The following is an 18,359-nucleotide window of genomic DNA, read 5'->3' as shown; positions in this document are numbered from 1 at the left end:
ACTACAGACGATGGCAACAATCGGTGATGTCTTGTATGATGCAGACATCTGTTTATCTAAACACCATCGTTTAGTTGTTTTTAATAGCTTTATTTTCCAACGATTAGTTGTCAGATCTGCTTATCCGAGGGTATATACAAAACATTACCTTCCCTCCGAAAACACCTCTTGACAAAAACAACACTTTACACTCTGCTAAACATATTCTAAATATATTTTGCAAGAGAGCGTGCTTTCTAAAATCTATTAGTAATGTCACCGGGCCACCCAGCACCTGGTGCTAATGCTTAGCCTGTGGAAAACAGGGAAAACAACAATGACATGCTGCCCTTTTCAGTTATGCTGCCACAGATTCTATGAGAGATTCTCTAGGGATTAGAAACACAAATGCAACACCAAGAAGGCTTTTCTCTTGAAGGCTAACTGTGAGAAAATAGGAACCTGTTCTACCGAGTGGAATTCGATAACGTTGTGCAGTCCTTTTTCTTTTTTTACGGTTTTATTCTGAGATCTTAAGGGATTTTATTAGAACAGAGTTCTCAAATTACTACCCCTGAATACAGCAAATACAGTCCCAAAGAGTACAATACTGTGTGTTCATATAAACCATGTTTTTCTGGAGTTAATGAATACGATTTAGCTGGCAGCTGCAGTCATAACTTTCCTTTGAGAAATTAACTCCTATATTTATTAGATACATCGCTTTTCGCTTATAGGATTGTGTTACACTTTTTATTCAGGTTTGGAAAAAACAATACTAAAATGTATGCATGAAGTCATTATTTTTAAAGGCTATTCATAAAATCTGGCATAATGAAAGGGAAGACAAAAATACAGGAATGGATCCAGCGTCAGCAGGAACTTTATATGGATGGCTTCACAGCAACTGATCTATGTTTAACTGATATCGTTTGATATATTGATGTCTTATGCACAGCATTGAAAAGTATCTTTCTTTCAAAGTGTAATCTTTCAAAACACTGTATATTAATTAACAAAATGAGAGATGAATGACTTCATGAATCCCTGTACCTGCAATGTAATATTTCTAAAAACAAAAACAACAAATAATATTTTGGGTAAATCAAAAATCTTTTGATTATCTTGTACTTTGATAGTAATGATTTTCTATCCGCAAATTCTCCATGAGGGTTAAATAAAACTGCTGAGAAAACTATGTTCTAGTTTACAAGGCAATAAAAAAGACACAGACACAGACAACACGACTATGCATAATTTAAGATGTAACAATTATAAAGTTGAGATCAGGTGTTTTAGGATCAGGAAAAAATGTAACTCAGAAACATAATGTCTTTTAGGAAGTTGCCTTTTAAAAGAAGAGCGTTAACACTGGTGCACAGGTAACAATGATTGTGTTGCACGGGGAAAGGATGTTGTGCTCTATCATGAAAGAAAAGTAGTTTCAATAGGCTATGAACAACCTACAATAACGACAGGACACAAGTCATTGTATATACGCACGTTAATTATAGTTCTGTTGTTCCTCCTTCACAATACCAGTAGTTTGAGTGCCTATGTTAATCTCATCAGAAGCGGTCATCCCGTACTTCCCCTCGGTCTCTATTATCCGTCCCAGCTTGCCGTCCTCCTTTTTCACCACTTGGTACAGGTCACCTTCTCTGCCGTGCTCCTCTGGCCCCTCCACAGTTCTGGCCGCCTGGGCCCGCTCTGACCCGGTGCCCAGGCCGAGGTGGAGGTCCTCGGGGGGCTGCTCGTGCTCCGGCTGGTGCCGCTGGTGGTTGTGGCAGTGCGTGCGCAGGTTGTGCGGACCCTGGGGCCTGTGGTCGTGGCTGCTGAAGAAGCTGAGGATGGCGTGCTTGGGCAGGTCCAGCTGTGCCGACAGCGTGTGCAGCGCTTCCTCGTCGGGGTGCAGGCCCACGTCCTGCACGAAGCTCTGCAGGATGCCCAGGGCCTCCCGGGACACCCTGCACCCCTCCCCCCGGGCCTCCACCGTCTCGTCGTCTCCCTCCGGACGCGCTCCGCCCTCGCCCTTCAGACCGCCCCAATGGGGGAGTGACGACAGCCTGCCCTGGCTCCAGCCCTTCTTGCAGGCCCCGTTGACCAGGTGGGAGGCTTTGTCGACGGGGCCCCCTTCGTGCGTCTGCCCACAGAGTTCCAGGCCCAGCTCAACGGGCGGACACGTGCCCCCGCCCCAGCCCTTCCCGCTCTCGCCCTCGCCCCAGTCCTTTGCGTCGCGTCTGTCGCCGTTCCGCCCCCTGCCCTGCATCCACACGCCCGGGTGAGCCCAGCCCCCCTCGGATGACTCGGCGGGCGATGCGGTGGACGATTGCCGTGGCGACAGATGAGGTCCCGCCTCCGGGTGGAAGGGCTGGTGCGCCTGGGAGGTCAGCTGATGCGCGTGGTGCTGATGGGGCAGCGGGGATTGGCACTGGTACTAGGAGACGGTAGGAGAGAGGATACGATTAGAGATCACATGATCAGACAATTAGTATGTTGATGCTCACACACAAACATGTTCTGTTGACTGAGTTACAGATGTGCAACAGTATTTGGTGCCTAATGAAAAAACAAATGCATTTGTAATTTGTTTTATATGATTAGGCTTAGGATTGTATGTTTAAATTCAAAATGTATCTATACTTTTTTAAATAAAGAGTAATCAATGAGGATAAATAAAAGAACATTCAAAGATATTTACATTTGGGATATAAATTGGATCGAAAGCTTTCCAAAATGCACGACACATAGCTTTTTTAAACGTAGTTGTTTAAGGACTTGCAACTACTATCAAGCCTCAGATATCCAAAGATATATCTAAAATGTATGTTAAAGCAAAAACCTCTCTACACCCGACTATCAAACATTTTCTAGAAATGCTGGACTAATTATAGATGGTGGTGTGTGTGTGCAGTCAATCAATATTCCCATCGTATTTCATGTAAACTGTCATTATATTGATCAAGTAGCAGATTCAGCTTGCCTAATAATGGAGAGCAAATAAAAAAAGCTTTAATTCCATATGCACACGCGGCCTGCATGGGTGTATTCAGGGGTCAAATACCTAACACTGGGACATGTAACAGACATCAGCTCTGCAACATTTTTAGCCTGGCTCCGCCCGCCTAAGTACTTAGGGGGTTTTCTCCGTCCATATTTTCTGCGTCCAAACAAGCGAACAGAGGGAGTGGCTGAGAACAATGTCGTTAAAGTCTGCTCTCGTTGACGGACATCTTCACGCACGGTGCTTGGTTTGTTTACAGCCTGCGTGCAACGGAATTCCCGGCCAAACGTTAGCGATTGGTTATGGCAGATCCAGAGTGGCACTGGGCAGATCCAATAGTTTTAAACTTCAACAGACACCCGCCTTCAAGTCAGTTAACGTTTGTCATCTGAGTAGGTCCAGACTCTCTGTGCAAATGAAATGAAATGAAGTGAAGTACGAGAGTCTGGTAGAACCAGGCTACAACTGTTTAGCGATGTTTGGAAATTCGACTAATAACGGCCCAAACAAAAAAACTTGCATTGTTAATTAATTACACCTAAATTACATGGACATCAAGGTTATTTTTACAGGATTTAACTGACTTAGCGGCAATTCATTAACGTGTTATTTATTAACCGGTTTCTGTTGTAAATGTCAGGGCTGCAATCTGCATATCTCTGCATAAAGATCTGTTAGTATGCACCGATGTGCGGACCTGTTTAGTACAATATGTGTGCACGAAGATGCTGATTTTCTGATCAGCTGCATCTATTTGCATTTATATGTGTTTTTTGAGTGTGTGTTTATGTGTATGCGTGTGTATTGCGTCTTTAAATACACACGTGTGTGTTCAGGGGTGTCTAGGTGTACGTGCATGTGTATGTGTCTGCACGTGTGTTTAAGTGTGTCTACATGTTCTTAATGTTTGTGTATAAGTGCATGCGCTATGCGTGTGTGTGTGTCTCTGCATGTGTTTTGCACATGTGTTTCCACATACGTGTGTTAATGTGTGTTTGTGTCTACATGTGTGTCTGTTCACAGGTCCGTGTGTGTATTTATGGACGTTTATCAGCATGTGTTTGCCCATACATGTGATAACGTCTGTGTGTGTGCATCCATCACTGGCCCTCTCCCCTCACCAGCGCGTTGTCCCCGGCGACCGGCCCCAGCCGGTCCATGGTGCAGTGCTGCTGGGCCGCGGTGGCGCTGCTGCTGCTCTCGTGCTCGTAGATGGCGTCGCGCTCCCCCTGCGCCAGGCCAAGGAAGCGGCGGATCATGCACAGGTTCTCCCACAGAGTGCGGTTCTCCGGGTTGGGCTCCTCCTTCCAGCGCAGCAGCTCACACAGCCACCCCTGTGGGACCGAGCCAACCCGACGCGTTACTGTTTCATTAGCCGCTGAATGAACAAAGGCCCCGTCGCCACGCCGTGGGGCGCCGTTCGCCAAGTGCCGGCGCGGGTCACGCACAGCCACGGCCATTAGAGCCGCCATCTTGCCGAACCCAAGAGGCCACTTGGGTTTGCACACGCACTGGGTGACACATCGCCATACCAGCCAGGTGTGATGATGTCATTTAAACATCACATTAGACATTAAAATTGGTTCAGGATCACACAGTTAATGGCCAGTGTTATACAAATGGTCACACATCCAACTTTGAATCATGAATGTTGTATTGTCGAGCTTTCCTTGAACAAGTTGTTTGTTTTTCCTTTTATTTGATGCTCTGTGAGAAAAGAAAGACAAAAAACCAACTGAACTTTCACCTAAATGTGGATGGAGAGAAGAGGGGGTAGGGTTCCTTTCCAATAGTTTTTCCAATAGCGGTCAATAGTTATTGATTCGAGGCTCTCTAAGAGTGATGTGTCCTCTTGCTTGCTCTTTTCCCCCTCAGACTCTCTCTGGCTTTAAATATGTTTCCCTTTAAGTTCCCTTTAAGAAGTGAAAACAGGAGGAATAAAATCATCTTAATCACATAGCTTATTAATATCATAGTCTCACAATATGTTTATGCAGGGCATTGTGACCAACATCAACTAATAATAAGGCTTTACCTCATTAATTTGTTTATGCAGCTTTGAAATTCATACATTATTCACTGCATTAAATAATGTAGATTTTTACATACAATCGTATTATAATTCAGATTTCAGCTTGCCGGGGAAACTGACATGAGAGTCTATCTACTGTATAATATGAAACTGTATTTCCCTGCACAGTACGATGTCAGTAAAAAGGACAGCGGGCTCAAACGATTCACAGTCTGCTAGATCTGTGTGATTTTTCTCTAATTAGGGTCGAATTATGTCTGCCTTCGCGGTGGAGGGACGTGAGTGATAGATTGAGGAAAGTGAAGCCAAGCTAGCGTTGGATTTATGAACTAGAGCATAGCGTACATATGAGTGGGCACACACACACACACACACACACACACACACACACACACACACACACACACACACACACACACACACACACACACACACACACACACACACACACACACACACAGGCACACCTGGCTGCGGACCAGCGCGAGGACACAATACCATCCAGATGCACAGTGCAGATACAGCAGGACGATCCAACACGGCACTGTGTGCCAGCAGCCTTGCACAATTACTCAGGGGGTGATAGAGAGACAGAGAGAGAGGGAGAGGGAGAGAGAGAAACAAAGAGAGAAGGGGGAGGGAGAGAGATGGCGAGAGATAGAGGGAGATAGAGGGAGAGAGACGGAGAGAGATAGAGGGAGAGAGAGGGAGAGAGATAGAGGGAGAGAGATAGAGGGAGAGAGACGGAGAGAGATAGAGGGAGATAGAGGGAGAGAGATGGCGAGAGATAGAGAGAGATGTATAAATAAAGAGAGGAGAGAGATATAAATAAAGAGGGAGAGGGGGAGACAGATGGAGCGAGAGACAGAGCATAAAAAGAAATTAGGATCTAGATAGAGAGCGAGACAGAGATAGAGACAGAGATATACATAGAGAGGGAGGGGGAGGGCAAGATAGAGATATATAGAGATATATGGAGAGTGAGAGAGATATACTGGTATGAGTAAAGAGAAGGGGAGAGGGAATAGATAAATGTAGAGAGAGACAGATAGATAGAGCTAAACGGACAAGAAGGCTAATGACAGAGACATAGACAGGGCAGAGAGAGAGAGAGAGAGAGAGAGAGAGAGAGAGAGAGAGAGAGAGAGAGAGAGAGAGAGAGAGAGAGAGTACAAAATGACTGCGCTGGATATCATTTAAAACCTTAGTGGGTTTGGACCAACTGTCTGTGCTGGCATGACCGCTGAGTGACCCCCCCCACACACCCTCGTGATGGGGTGAGGAGAGGGAAGCTTACCATAAACGGATGGGCAAAAACACAATAGGAGAAAAAGAGAGAGGAGAAAGGAAGTCACGAAAGACACAAACAAACAGAGGGAAAGGAAATAAAAGTGGACGATATAGAGGAGAGACAGTGGGATAACATGAGAGGCCTACTCTCTCCCTCCCCCCATTTCATGGAGGGAAAATTATCCTCAAAACAAAAGGCAATAACAAGCTTATGGCACCGCCATAAAAATGAGAACAATAAACACTCAAATCATCTGTGTGCATTTGTATGCCTTTAGTGTGTGTGTGTGTGTGTGCGTGTGAGAGAGTTTGCGTGTGTAGTCATGCTTGTTTGCAAGTGCATTAAGCATTTAGATAAGTTCATGTATAGTATGCTTACACACGCACATGCATACATGCAGGCAAATAACGCACATGCACGCCCACCAACGTGCATGTGCACCAATTTGCACATGTGTGTGTGTCACTGAGTGTGCGAGTGTATTTGCTTGTGTTTTTGCATATTTAAAAAACAGTGTACATGTCTCAGTGTGCGTGCCCGTGTATGCCAACTATTAAACCGGTAATTCAGGACACAATAGCGGTCTGATGCACTGATGATAGTCCTCTGTAGAGTACAGCTGCTGCCTGATTATCTGGGCTTTCTGCACTGGGCCTGGGTTCCTCTGTGGAGATGCATGAATTCACTATGGACACATGATTGTAGCGAAAAGCAATAGTAATAATTAGGTTGGAAAAAAACAACGAGGTGTATGTGTCAATGTGGTTTTGCGCGTGTGTGTGTGTGTGCGCTTCATACCCATAACTATGTGTATGCGTGTACCTCAATGAGCATGTACACACATACACATAGTTATGGGCATGAAGTACAAGCCTGTGTGTTTGTGTGTGTGCGCATGAATACATGTTATGTACTCATCGTTGCTCATGCGAGTACATAACGTGATGTATGTGGTTATGTGGGACTATTTGTAAGTTTGGGTTCTGCACTGTGTGTGTACCTCTACGGGGTGGAATGTGGTGATGTATTATTTGAATACATCTCCTTCATCCCCCTGTGGTAATGAGTTCTCTACATTCAACCCGTCCTATGCTAGGTGTTAGGAGCAGGAGACCGCCTGCCTCACAGGGCGGCACGTGGGACCATTAGCGCGGGACAGGAGTGTTAACTAATGTTTTACTGGTGTGGGAGGAAACCAGAGCAGCTGTGTATGTGCACATGTGGTTATGTGTGTACTCATTGGTGGTTGCGTGGGAGTGTATGAGTGTGTCAGTGAATGAGTAAGGACGATGCGTTTGTGTGTGTGCATAAGTGGGGATGTGCAGTCATGGCTGTGGGGGTTTGTATGTATTAGTTGGTGCTTGTGGGTACCTGGCTCTTGGATGCGGCCACCTTGGCGAACATGGTCTGAGACACCTTTGCCCTCTTCATCTCCCTCTGGATCTCCTCGTAGATGGACATGCTGATGTCCAGGCCAGAGCCATCGCCCGCCTGCTGTCCCCGGTCTGCTGCCAGTGGGGACAGCCTGGCCTGAGAGCAGAGAGAACATAGGATTCACGACACAGCCAGAAGTCACACCGGATCAGTCCAGCAAGCAAGAAAGAACGATAGAGAAAAGAGAAAGAGACATTGATAGAGAAAGGAAGGCTGTATTTGTTACTACGGTTAAAATTACGGATCACAATTAGCTCACGATAAACACACTGACATTCAATGAGCGCTTTGTGGATGTTTCATTGCGTTCATAAAATTATTTGTGTTCTATTTAGCTATTAACATCAGAATATGAAAGGGATACACTGAGATATTTGTAATTGCCATTTGTCTCCCAGATTCAGACTAGCTGTTTAATTCCAAATTCATCATTGTTCATCCAGAAGGAGAGTTTGCTGGGTTAGCGTTTGCTTTCTGTTAGCCGCTTCTGTTGACTTGAAGAGTTACAGTGTCCTAGCTTCTGTTGATGTTCGAGAAATACACTTTTAATGACTTTACAATGCTTTCCAATGTTATCCGACCAGGCGCTTATTTAAAACGAGTTCCAGTTACAACACAACAAGATGGTAGTTTGTCCATAAAGTCCCACATTTCCGGCACTATTTTAGGTGCTGTGATTATTAGGCTACCCCTGATGCGTCCCTGACTAGCTACCCTCAGCCTAGACTACCCAGCCAGGAGCAGCTGGTAATATAATTGCACCACTGGCGCAGCACAGGTAGCAATAATTACAGCGCTGGAAATAGTGCCGAATTATCTTTGTAGCCTATTCTTAGACAAACTACGGTCCTGTTGTGTTGTAACCGGCACTCGTTTTGTATCAGCGACTAGTCGGAAAACATTGGAAATCTTTGGAAGGTAATTAACAGTGTATTCCCCTTAATTGAACAGGAGCTGGGCTACTGAAACTCTACTAGGCAATGGAAGCGGCTTACTGAAAGCAAATTCTCACCCAGACCCCCCCCCCAACTCATCTGAATCTGGGTAAGACAGGAAAACACCAATTTACGGATTCTCTGCGTATCCCTTTAACACTAACATTAATGCTATGCAGAAATGAACTAATATGCTTTCAATTTGCCTATTAAGCGCATGTGTGTGGGGATAATACATTATAATCTTAAGACATTATTGGATGATTGGAGCTTATTTTTATAAATAATAATTAACAAATAATACATTAAGATACATTGTACTTTTTGGTATAAATATCCAAACCGTAATAATACTGTACACATCCAAAATAAACCGTGTGATTTCAGTCCATATCTTGAGTTTGCGTGGATACGTTACCATGTTCATTTGTACTATCAAATGAAATGGCAGGGCATTTAATGTTCTAATGTAAGATGCACCTTGAAATCCCTTAGTCCCCATGTTCAATAATGTCGTAAAGTTGATCTCCTAGAATTAAAGCCAATAGCACAGATGTAGTGCATCCAGAAGAGGAGTGTAATAGAGACGAGTATGTAAGAAACTCACTGAAGCCATGGCTATTGGAAGTCGGGAGGGCCAATCTTCAGTCTTGACACAGGTAACATCCTCTTTCCTAGACTATAGAGTTGAACAAAAACAAAATAAACGGTCTGTTTAATGTTGAATACAAAATAATAACACATTTTTGTAGCTTTCTCTTTTTTCAAACTAGCTCTATGACCCTCTTTATCTCTCACCCTAACCTCCTCTCTCACTCTTTCAACATCTCTACCTCTCTTATTTTAACATCCTCTCTCCTTTTGGCGGCCTTTCTCTCAGTCTCTCCCTCTCCGACTCCCTGCCTCACTCTCGCACCCTCTGTGTGTCACTGTCAATAACATTATCTCTCCCTCCCTCACACTCCTGCCTTCCACTCGCTAACCCCTCTGTCTCTCTTCCTCTTTCAGCCTCTTTGCCTTAACATTTCACCCCATCTCTCTCAATCTATCACCATATCTCTCTCTCTCTCTCCCTTCCTCGCCCTCTCTCTCTCTCTCTCTCTCTCTCTCAATCTATCACCATCTCTCTCTCTCTCTCTCTCTCTCTCTCTCTCTCTCTCTCTCTCTCTCTCTCTCTCCTCTCTCTCTCTCTCTCATCTCTCTCTCTCTCTCTCTCTCTCTCTCTCTCTCTCTCTCTCTCTCTCTCTCTCTCTCTCTCTCTCTCTCTCTCTGTCTGTCTGTCTGACCTGAGTGGGTCTCGGCGGGGTGTTGCCGCAGCTGGGCGGGACGCCCGACAGGCTCCGCTCCTTCTCCTCCTGGTAGAAGCGCTCCCGCTCGCTCTCGGCCAGCTGCAGGAAGCTGTGCATGGCGCGGAGGTTGACCAGCAGGGACTGCGACGCATGCTTAGGGTCCTCCTCCTTGCGAAGGATCTCCGACAGCAGACCCTGGTACAGCATAGGCACACACACACACACACACACACACACACACACACACACACACACACACACACACACACACACACACACACACACACACACACACGCGCGCGCACACATACACACACACAGACACACACACACACACACACAATATATGTTAAAGAACACACACAAACACATACACACAATAATCTATGTTAAAGAACACACACACACATTTACACAGTAACACATACACACGAACACACATAATATGTTAAAGAACACACACACACACATTTACACAGTAACACATTCACACACGTTAAGGAACACAAACACACACACATGCATGAAACCCACACACACAAACATAAAACCCACACATAAACGCATGCACACACACACAAACGAAAGAACAAACATAGAAACACAACCACTCACGCAAAAACACAGACACCCACACTTGCAATCCACACCGACACAAACACACCAACACAATTACCAACATACACAGATGCGGACAAACGGACACACAAAATATGAAATACTGCCTTTTTGGCCAGAAGCAACTAGAATTTCATGGATAAAAAGTTCGAAATTTAGAATCTATTTGTGCGGAGGCTTTATCAATCCACAGTCTCACAACAATCCACAAATGAAATGCAGAGGTGGAGCGCATCTTTTCAGCAACTGCCAAAAGTTCTGCATTTCCCATCGCTTGATCCCAATTAAACTGACACCCCTCACAATGCCAGCTCTGTATTTATTGGCCGGCTAGAGATAACAGTCGATTTACATCGACAGACTCCAAAGCACTGCAATTGTACTGCATTAGTTCGACAACAGACAATAGAACACGTCCAGTGTTTGCAGGAAAGCCTTCCCCGCAACCAGAGGTGCCAACAGCTCGGGCATCCTTCCGCAGAAGCCGGCCTTTTCATTTTACCGATATGGAAACAGTACGGGAAGAATTTGCATCCTTATTCATATCGGATCATCGTAATGCATCCTATCAAGCCCCTCTCCACCACCTCCACCACCACCCCCACCCCCACCCCCCGCGCCCCAGCGCCCCAACCAGATAGAGACTTTACATGCATCACTAATTGACAAATGCCTCTCTCGCTCCTGGCTGACGTGTTGGCACGGCGCCCGACTGCTACCAGCGTTGGCAAAAGAAGCACCTTGGCATGGCTGTGGGGAAATGGGGGGGCACGTGGGGGAGGGTGAGGGAAGCTGGGTAAGGGGAGGCGATGGGGGTGTTAGCTGGCTGGGCTTATTATGACAAAGATGATAATGACGGCAATAATAATAACAATAACTACAATAGGCCGAGTCCCGTCTTAGCGAGCGCCGTTACCGTGGGCGTGTAACGTGAGATGAGAGCCAGAGACGTGGCGTCTCGTACGAGGCGGTGGGGATGGGCGGGGGGATGTGGATGTGTGTGTGTGATTCAGAGGTGGGGTGGTCGTGGGTTTAGTGGGTGGAGGGGGGGGAGACCAGCGACCAAAGGGAAATGGTGAGATATGAGGAGACAGAATATCAATAAAGGGGAGAGGGAGGGGAAGGTGGATGTGTGTGTGTGCGTGGGGGGGGGGGGGGGTCAGATTAAATGGACAGGGAGGCCCAACAAAGGAGAAGCTGGCTTGATGGAGGGAGCAGAGAGAGAGAGCCAGAGAGCCAGAGAGCAAGAGAGCGAGAGAGAGCGAGTGAGCGAGAGAGACAGCATCTCTCTGAGGGGCTGTGATTAGTTGGCCCAGCAGCTGCTTCAATTCTGGCACCAGCTCCCTGCTGCAGAGAGCTGGCACAGAACACACACACACACACACACACACACACACACACACACACACACACACACACACACACACACACACACACACACACACACACACACACACACACACACACACCTGCACACACATGAGCACACACGCAGATACATGGGGGGGAGGGGGCACTGCGGCAAAGGCCATGCCAATCTGCCAACCAACCATCAGGCACATTCACAGAGCAAACCCTTCCTACAACCAACGCAGACAAAAAGCCAGTATACTGCTGTTGATCCATTCTTTCTCCCGCCATTCATTTTGGTTCCGGCCCTCTTGTCCGTACCTGGGTCCTGTTGAAGGCCACCCGGGCGAACACGGCCTGGGAGATGCCGGCCCTCTTCAGCTCGTCCCTCACGCTCTGGTAAATGTCGGTGGTCAGCTCCGACAGCCCCCCCCCCATCGGGCAGCCCTGCCCGGCAGACGCCTGCGTCAGGGTCTGGGTCGGGGCCAGGGTCAGAGTCAGAGCGGCGGGCCCGGGCCCGGGGCCGGGGCCAGGGCCTCCGACCGGGCCACACTGCCCGTGGAGCTGGGCCTGCGGCTCGGGGGGCTTGGGGAGCACCAGGGTGGGCGTCCTCCCCGCGAGAGGTTGGCTCATGTTGTACTGCGGCGGAGGGGCGGGGGTCAGGCCCTGGCCGGCTAGCATGCGGCTGACGGCGTACTGCTGGTTGAGGAACTGGGCCATCACCATCTGCTGGCTGACCAACTGTGGGCTGAGGGGCGTGGCTACCAGGCCGGGGGGGCGGAGACTGAGCGGGGCACGCCCACACAGGTTGGCCGTGCCCCCGTGGGGGAAGAGCATGGCGGCACCGGGCTCGGCGGTGCTGCCGGGGGCCACGGGCGGGGGGCCGCAGGGAATCGTAGTTTGTAGCGGATCAGAGAAAACATCCGTCTCTGTAGTGGAGAGGTGGAGAGATTTCAAACGGAGAGAAGTCTCAGACACAATCATAAATAGAGCCGATATTAATATTTGAAGGATTGCATTGAAGCGTGAGCAATAAAAAGAGAGGAGGAGAGGGAGAGAGGGAGAGAGAGAGAGAGAGCGGGAGCGAGAGGAAGAGAGACAAGCTCACCCTTGAAGCACTTGGTCTTCTTGAAGTGCTTGTACCATCGTCCAAACTCATGACACTTGGCAGCCGAGACGTTTGCATAGTAAGTGCTGTTTACAATAGACGATATCATACTCTGGAACAGCAGGGGGGGGGGGGGGGGGGGGGGGGACAAGACAATAGGAATTCATTACCAACTCCGAGTGACTGCTTCTGGCTGCCAGGGCGTCTCAGCTGTTCCACACACCTGATATTAATGAACTGAGATCGCTGTTATTAAAAAGACCCCTAGGTAAATAGGATAATAAAGACAGATGAGGGTGTCAATGTGTGTGTGTGTGTGTGTGTGTGTGTGTGTGTGTGTGTGTGTGTGTGTGTGTGTGTGTGTGTGTGTGTGTGTGTGTGTGTGTGTGTGTGTGCATCTGTAGGATGGTGTATAGGTCGATGCTTGTGTGTGAGAGTCAGCTGAGAGTCTGAATAATCAAACAAAAGAGTGGATGTAAAAAAACTAATATTCTTTCGAATGCTAACTCAGTCTCACTTTCTTCTCCCAGAGAAAAATTCACACGCACGCACGCACACAGACACACACACACACACACATACACACATACACACACACAGACACACACACTTTCCCCCAGGGCCAACCCGTGCGCAATCTTTACATTTGATTATACCTTTCATCTTCTCCTATTTATTTTAATCTCTCACAAACAAGACAGAGAAAAAAGAGGGGTAGAGAGAACGAGGCAGAGGAACAGAGAGAGAAAGAGAGAGAGAGAGAGAGAGAGAGAGAGAGAGAGAGAGAGAGAGAGAGAGAGAGAGAGAGAGAGAGAGAGAGAGAGAGACGGTGATGGAGCGAGAGGCGGGTGGGGGGTATGTGCGGTATCTGATCTGTACACGGGCAGAAAATGAAGGAATCTGACGGGAAGTATTGTGGGAGATATGAAGCAATTTCATTCAGCCAGCAGAGGTCCTATCATGTGCCCCAGGGCCACATTCCACAGACAGACATACTGTACAGTTTATGTCTGGGTAGCAGTCACGTGTAGTCATGTGTCTTTAAGGCCCGTCTGCTATCTGGGACTGTGTGTGTGCATCTTTGAATGTTTTGCATCATTTTTTCTCAATTATTTTATTTCTGTTGGGTATTACATCGCTAAAGATACATCCATGGATTATCTACCTGTTATGGTATGCAGATAAACATTAATGTTGCAGCTTAAACACAAGGCAGTGATGGGTATTAAATGATATGAAGGACAGACTCAGAGCCTGACGGACGGACACGTTGACAGATCCAAAGTGACAGGAGGGGTGACTTAGATAGAAATGTAGCTGGCCCGGGAGATAGCCTCTTTAACAGATAGCATCTTTGTCTTTTATCTCGGTCTCTCTATATGCCCCCACGCCCTATCTCGCTCTTAGATCTGGATTTTCTATCTAGATATGGGACTACGTGCTCCATCTGAAAAACCAAGGTAGGCAGGTCCACACGCACACAAACACACACACACACACACACACTTACAAACACTATTAAACTTTATTTTTCCTGGCGCTGAGAATTAATTAAGAGAGGAAGTAAGAGTAAGGCACTTTTTGCGTGTTACTGAATGTGTTTGTGTGTGTGTGTGTTTATGCAAGTGTGTAGGTGTGTTTAGGTGTGTGTGTGTGTGTAAATGAAAGAGAGAGAGAGAGAGAGAGAGAGAGAGAGAGAGAGAGAGAGAGAGAGAGAGAGAGTGTGTTTGATTCTGTGTGTGTGTGTGTGTGTGTGTGTGTGTGTGTGTGTGTGTGTGTGTGTGTGTGTGTGTGTGTGTGTGTGTGTGTGTGTGTGTGTGTGTGTGTGTGTGTGTGTGTGTGCGTGCGTGCGTGCGTGCTTGCGTGCGTGCGTGCGTGCGTGCGTGTGTGTGCGTGCGTGTGCGTGTGGGTGTGTGGTACCTGGGAGAGGGGACACTCCTTGGCCAGGGCGCTCTGGTTCATGTCCTTGAGCAGCTCCTTCAGAGCGTTCCTCACTGTGGAATGGCTCCACTGCTCGGCTGGCAGATCCTCCAGCTTGGGGCAGCTGCACCCGGGGGCCGCAGGGGAGAGCAGATCACATGCATTAAGGCTTAGCTCTTAACAATCTGCTGTGCATCTGCACAATGACTTTTATTTAGGAAAATTATACTGTTCGGCCATAAAGGTGGAAGAGGCGTTCCACTTGTCGTTCGGCTCTGTCATAAATCAAATCGTAAAAATGAAACAAATCCCATTCTCGTTCGAATCAACAAAATGCTTAGTAAGGCTTTCTTGAATCAAACCCTATGGTAATGAGCACGGGGGAATTATGATAGAATGAAGGCGTGGTGGTGCGTCCCAAAATGACCACTGCGGATTTATAGTACATCTTATTTGATCTGTGGTGGATCAGAAACACCACCCGTGACATTGCTGTTTCTAATTGGTGGAGAGGACAGAGATGGCAGATGGCAATGCTAGTGAATATGAAGGTGGAGGAGTGTATGTGCCTGAGGTGTGCCAGGTCCTTTAACAGGATTGTAGCTGGTTGTTCATTGGCCACAAACTGCAAGGGAACCTCGTAAAACAATTATCTTCTACACCCTCTCTACGGCTTTGCCGTCTCAAACGCCAACCTTAAATGAAAACAATTAAAGGGTAACCAAACACTAAAACGAAACATCAGGGACACCAAAAGGTATTCATAATGAGTGACATCACCTGGCAGAGTTTCAAGCACAGCGTTCTGAGACAGCCTGCTGTCCCTGAGGCGCCCTGTTCCTTTGAGACCGGAACACAACATTACTACCATGGGCTGACTCTGTCCCTTTAAGACGGGACACAACAATACTACCATGGGCTGACTCTGTCCCTTTAAGACGGGACACAACATTACTACCATGGGCTGACTCTGTCCCTTTAAGACGGGACACATCATTACTACCATGGGCTGACTCTGTCCCTTTAAGACGGGACACATCATTACCACCATGGGCTGACTCTGTCCCTTTAAGACGGGACACAACATTACTACCATGGGCTGACTCTGTCCCTTTTAGACGGGACACAACATTACTACCATAGGCTGACTCTGTCTCTTTAAGACGGGACACAACATTACTACCATGGTCTGACTCTGTCCCTTTAAGACGGGACACAACATTTCTGCTGCTAATGATCTGTGGTGCTGACAGCACTGTCAGCGGGAGGACTTGTACCTGTGCAGCTGTATTTTGAGGGTGATGACATGGTGAACTTCCTGCAACATGTCCGCCACAGTGGCGTCGGGCGCGTCGGTGACGTACGACAGAGGCACTGGGTTCCACCTACCCACCTGGATGAGACCTGAACAAGATAGCACACACACAAACGCACACACGCACGCACCCACACACACACACACACACACACACACACACACACACACACACACACACACACATACACACACACACACACACACACACACACACACACACTCAATGTCGTGTCCCTAATTCAGTAGGGGTGGCCCAGAAGTGGCCCAGAATGACACAGAGGGCAGCAGACCAAAGTATTGCAGCCTTAAAGGACAGTGTGTAGTAGATCATATCTAACAACAGACATTTAACTTATTTTATTAGCAGAGCAAAAATTCCATTGAAAAACTGATACTGAGAATTGACACACACTGTTCAAGCTCTAGCCACAGTTAGATTTAGTAGGGGTGGGGTTCAGGGTGTCCAGTCAATATTTTAGGGCGGGATTTCCCACCTGAGGCACCTGCACGGACAAGCCCATCCCCACTTTGACTTAACCACCAAGTGGTAGCCACAACGCATATGAACCAACAAACCATGCGAGGTAACAGCAGCCAGGTTGTGCGTGTTTGTGTGTTTTTGTGCGTGTGTGTCTACCTTTGGCCTGGGCGGCCGAGCTGTGCGAGTACCCCAGCGTCAGCAGGGCCATCTCGATCAGCTGGTTGAAGAGCAGGTCTCTCCGGACCAGCACAAACTCTGCATGCTCCTCCCTCTTCTCCCCCTCGGCCACTCCCTCTCTGTGCTCCACCACACAGAACACTGGCAGCAGGCTCCCTGGGGTGACGGACAGCACAGACAATCAATCACACGATGGCATTTAGACACTAGCCTAGCAAATACCGATTGAAAAAAACCCAAAAACATGTTGACTAATGGAAACCAGATCCATTGTTTGTAGATGCAACATTAAAGAAAATGAACTAGAAATGTGAGTGTGACTTTTTGAAAATCAATGTATGGATTTGATCATTTATTCATTCATTAAATATGGCATTATGAGAATGGTATGTAAATTACCCGCTTTAATTTCCCTTCAGTAATTGCTTCATAAAAGTTGTTTTAATTATTTCATTTAAACATCAATTTATCAAAATATTTGTGGATTCCTTTCCCCCAGCCTTGACATTCACTAATAAATAACAACTGCACACTGCAAACCAGCAGAAATGCAAATGAAAAAAACAATTGAGAACCTTTGTGTAATACACATGTATAATACACATGTTTATTACAACATACATGACCAGAGCAGTAAATGAAAGAAGAAAGAACAAGTGTTTAGATTAATAGAAAAATAGAAAATATATAAGCCTAAATGAAGTTTCCCTTTTCTGTGTGATTTGACACGTTTTACAATGTTTAACCATTATTCCAGAACCTCCAAAAGATAAAAATCACAAAATGCCGGGAGCTTCTTTTTGTAAAACAGGCCAACCTGCTTCCGAGTCAGTTGCACCTTACCTCTCTTGTGCCAGTTCTTGCTCTGTGGAGTGGAGGGTTTGAGGACCAGCACGGGCGATTTGGCCGAAGGGCTCCCCTGCCCGCTGCTCTCGTGGGCTGAACTCCCTCCTCCCTCGCATTGTTCCAAGCGGGCCACCTTGACTGGAGGAGCCCACGCGGTGTCGTTACCTTCGGGTGGCTTGGCTCCATTGTACTGGGGATCCATGTGGGACTTCTTGGTCACCGGCGCACACACCGATAAGCAACACACATACACGCGCACACCTGCGAATAAATAAATAACATAAACCAAAACGATTCAGAGCGAAACCTTCTCAAAGTAACACGGTAGCCAAGGCACAAAAAAAAAGCGAAATTCAGTGTGACATACGAATGACTGACTTAACGTACCTGTTACTGTTTATGTAAAATCAGAAAAAGAAAAATAGAATACCGGTACGCACATCGCCCCGACAAAAACAGACACAGCCCATCAGCGTCATTTGAATCGAGGGGCCACCTAAAGGGTGATTGGGTGATGACCTTCACAGGAAATAAAGTAACGAGTATTAAAGTATACACCTAACACGAGGTAAAGTCC

General features: G+C 47.0%; 1 protein-coding gene across 1 annotated transcript; it reads right to left on the bottom strand.

Annotated features, from left to right (window-relative positions):
- Positions 1 to 367: 367 nt before the first annotated feature.
- On the bottom strand, positions 368 to 18,359 carry LOC130376270 (DNA-binding protein SATB1-like). Its single transcript, XM_056583491.1, has 12 exons — positions 18,170 to 18,359; positions 17,780 to 18,043; positions 16,916 to 17,092; positions 16,238 to 16,364; positions 14,961 to 15,084; positions 13,041 to 13,152; positions 12,254 to 12,861; positions 9,962 to 10,159; positions 9,283 to 9,354; positions 7,678 to 7,836; positions 4,105 to 4,317; positions 368 to 2,416 (listed from the first exon to the last, which is right to left on the bottom strand). Exons 2-12 carry the CDS (start codon positions 17,982 to 17,984, stop codon positions 1,484 to 1,486), a joined length of 2,928 nt encoding a protein of 975 aa, XP_056439466.1. The 5' UTR covers positions 17,985 to 18,043; positions 18,170 to 18,359; the 3' UTR covers positions 368 to 1,483.

Source organism: Gadus chalcogrammus, chromosome 22 (assembly GCF_026213295.1).
Source record: "Gadus chalcogrammus isolate NIFS_2021 chromosome 22, NIFS_Gcha_1.0, whole genome shotgun sequence".
Lineage (NCBI taxonomy): Eukaryota > Metazoa > Chordata > Actinopteri > Gadiformes > Gadidae > Gadus > Gadus chalcogrammus.
The sequence above is the reverse complement of the archived record's forward strand: the minus strand, read 5'-3'. Positions and strand labels throughout refer to the sequence as shown.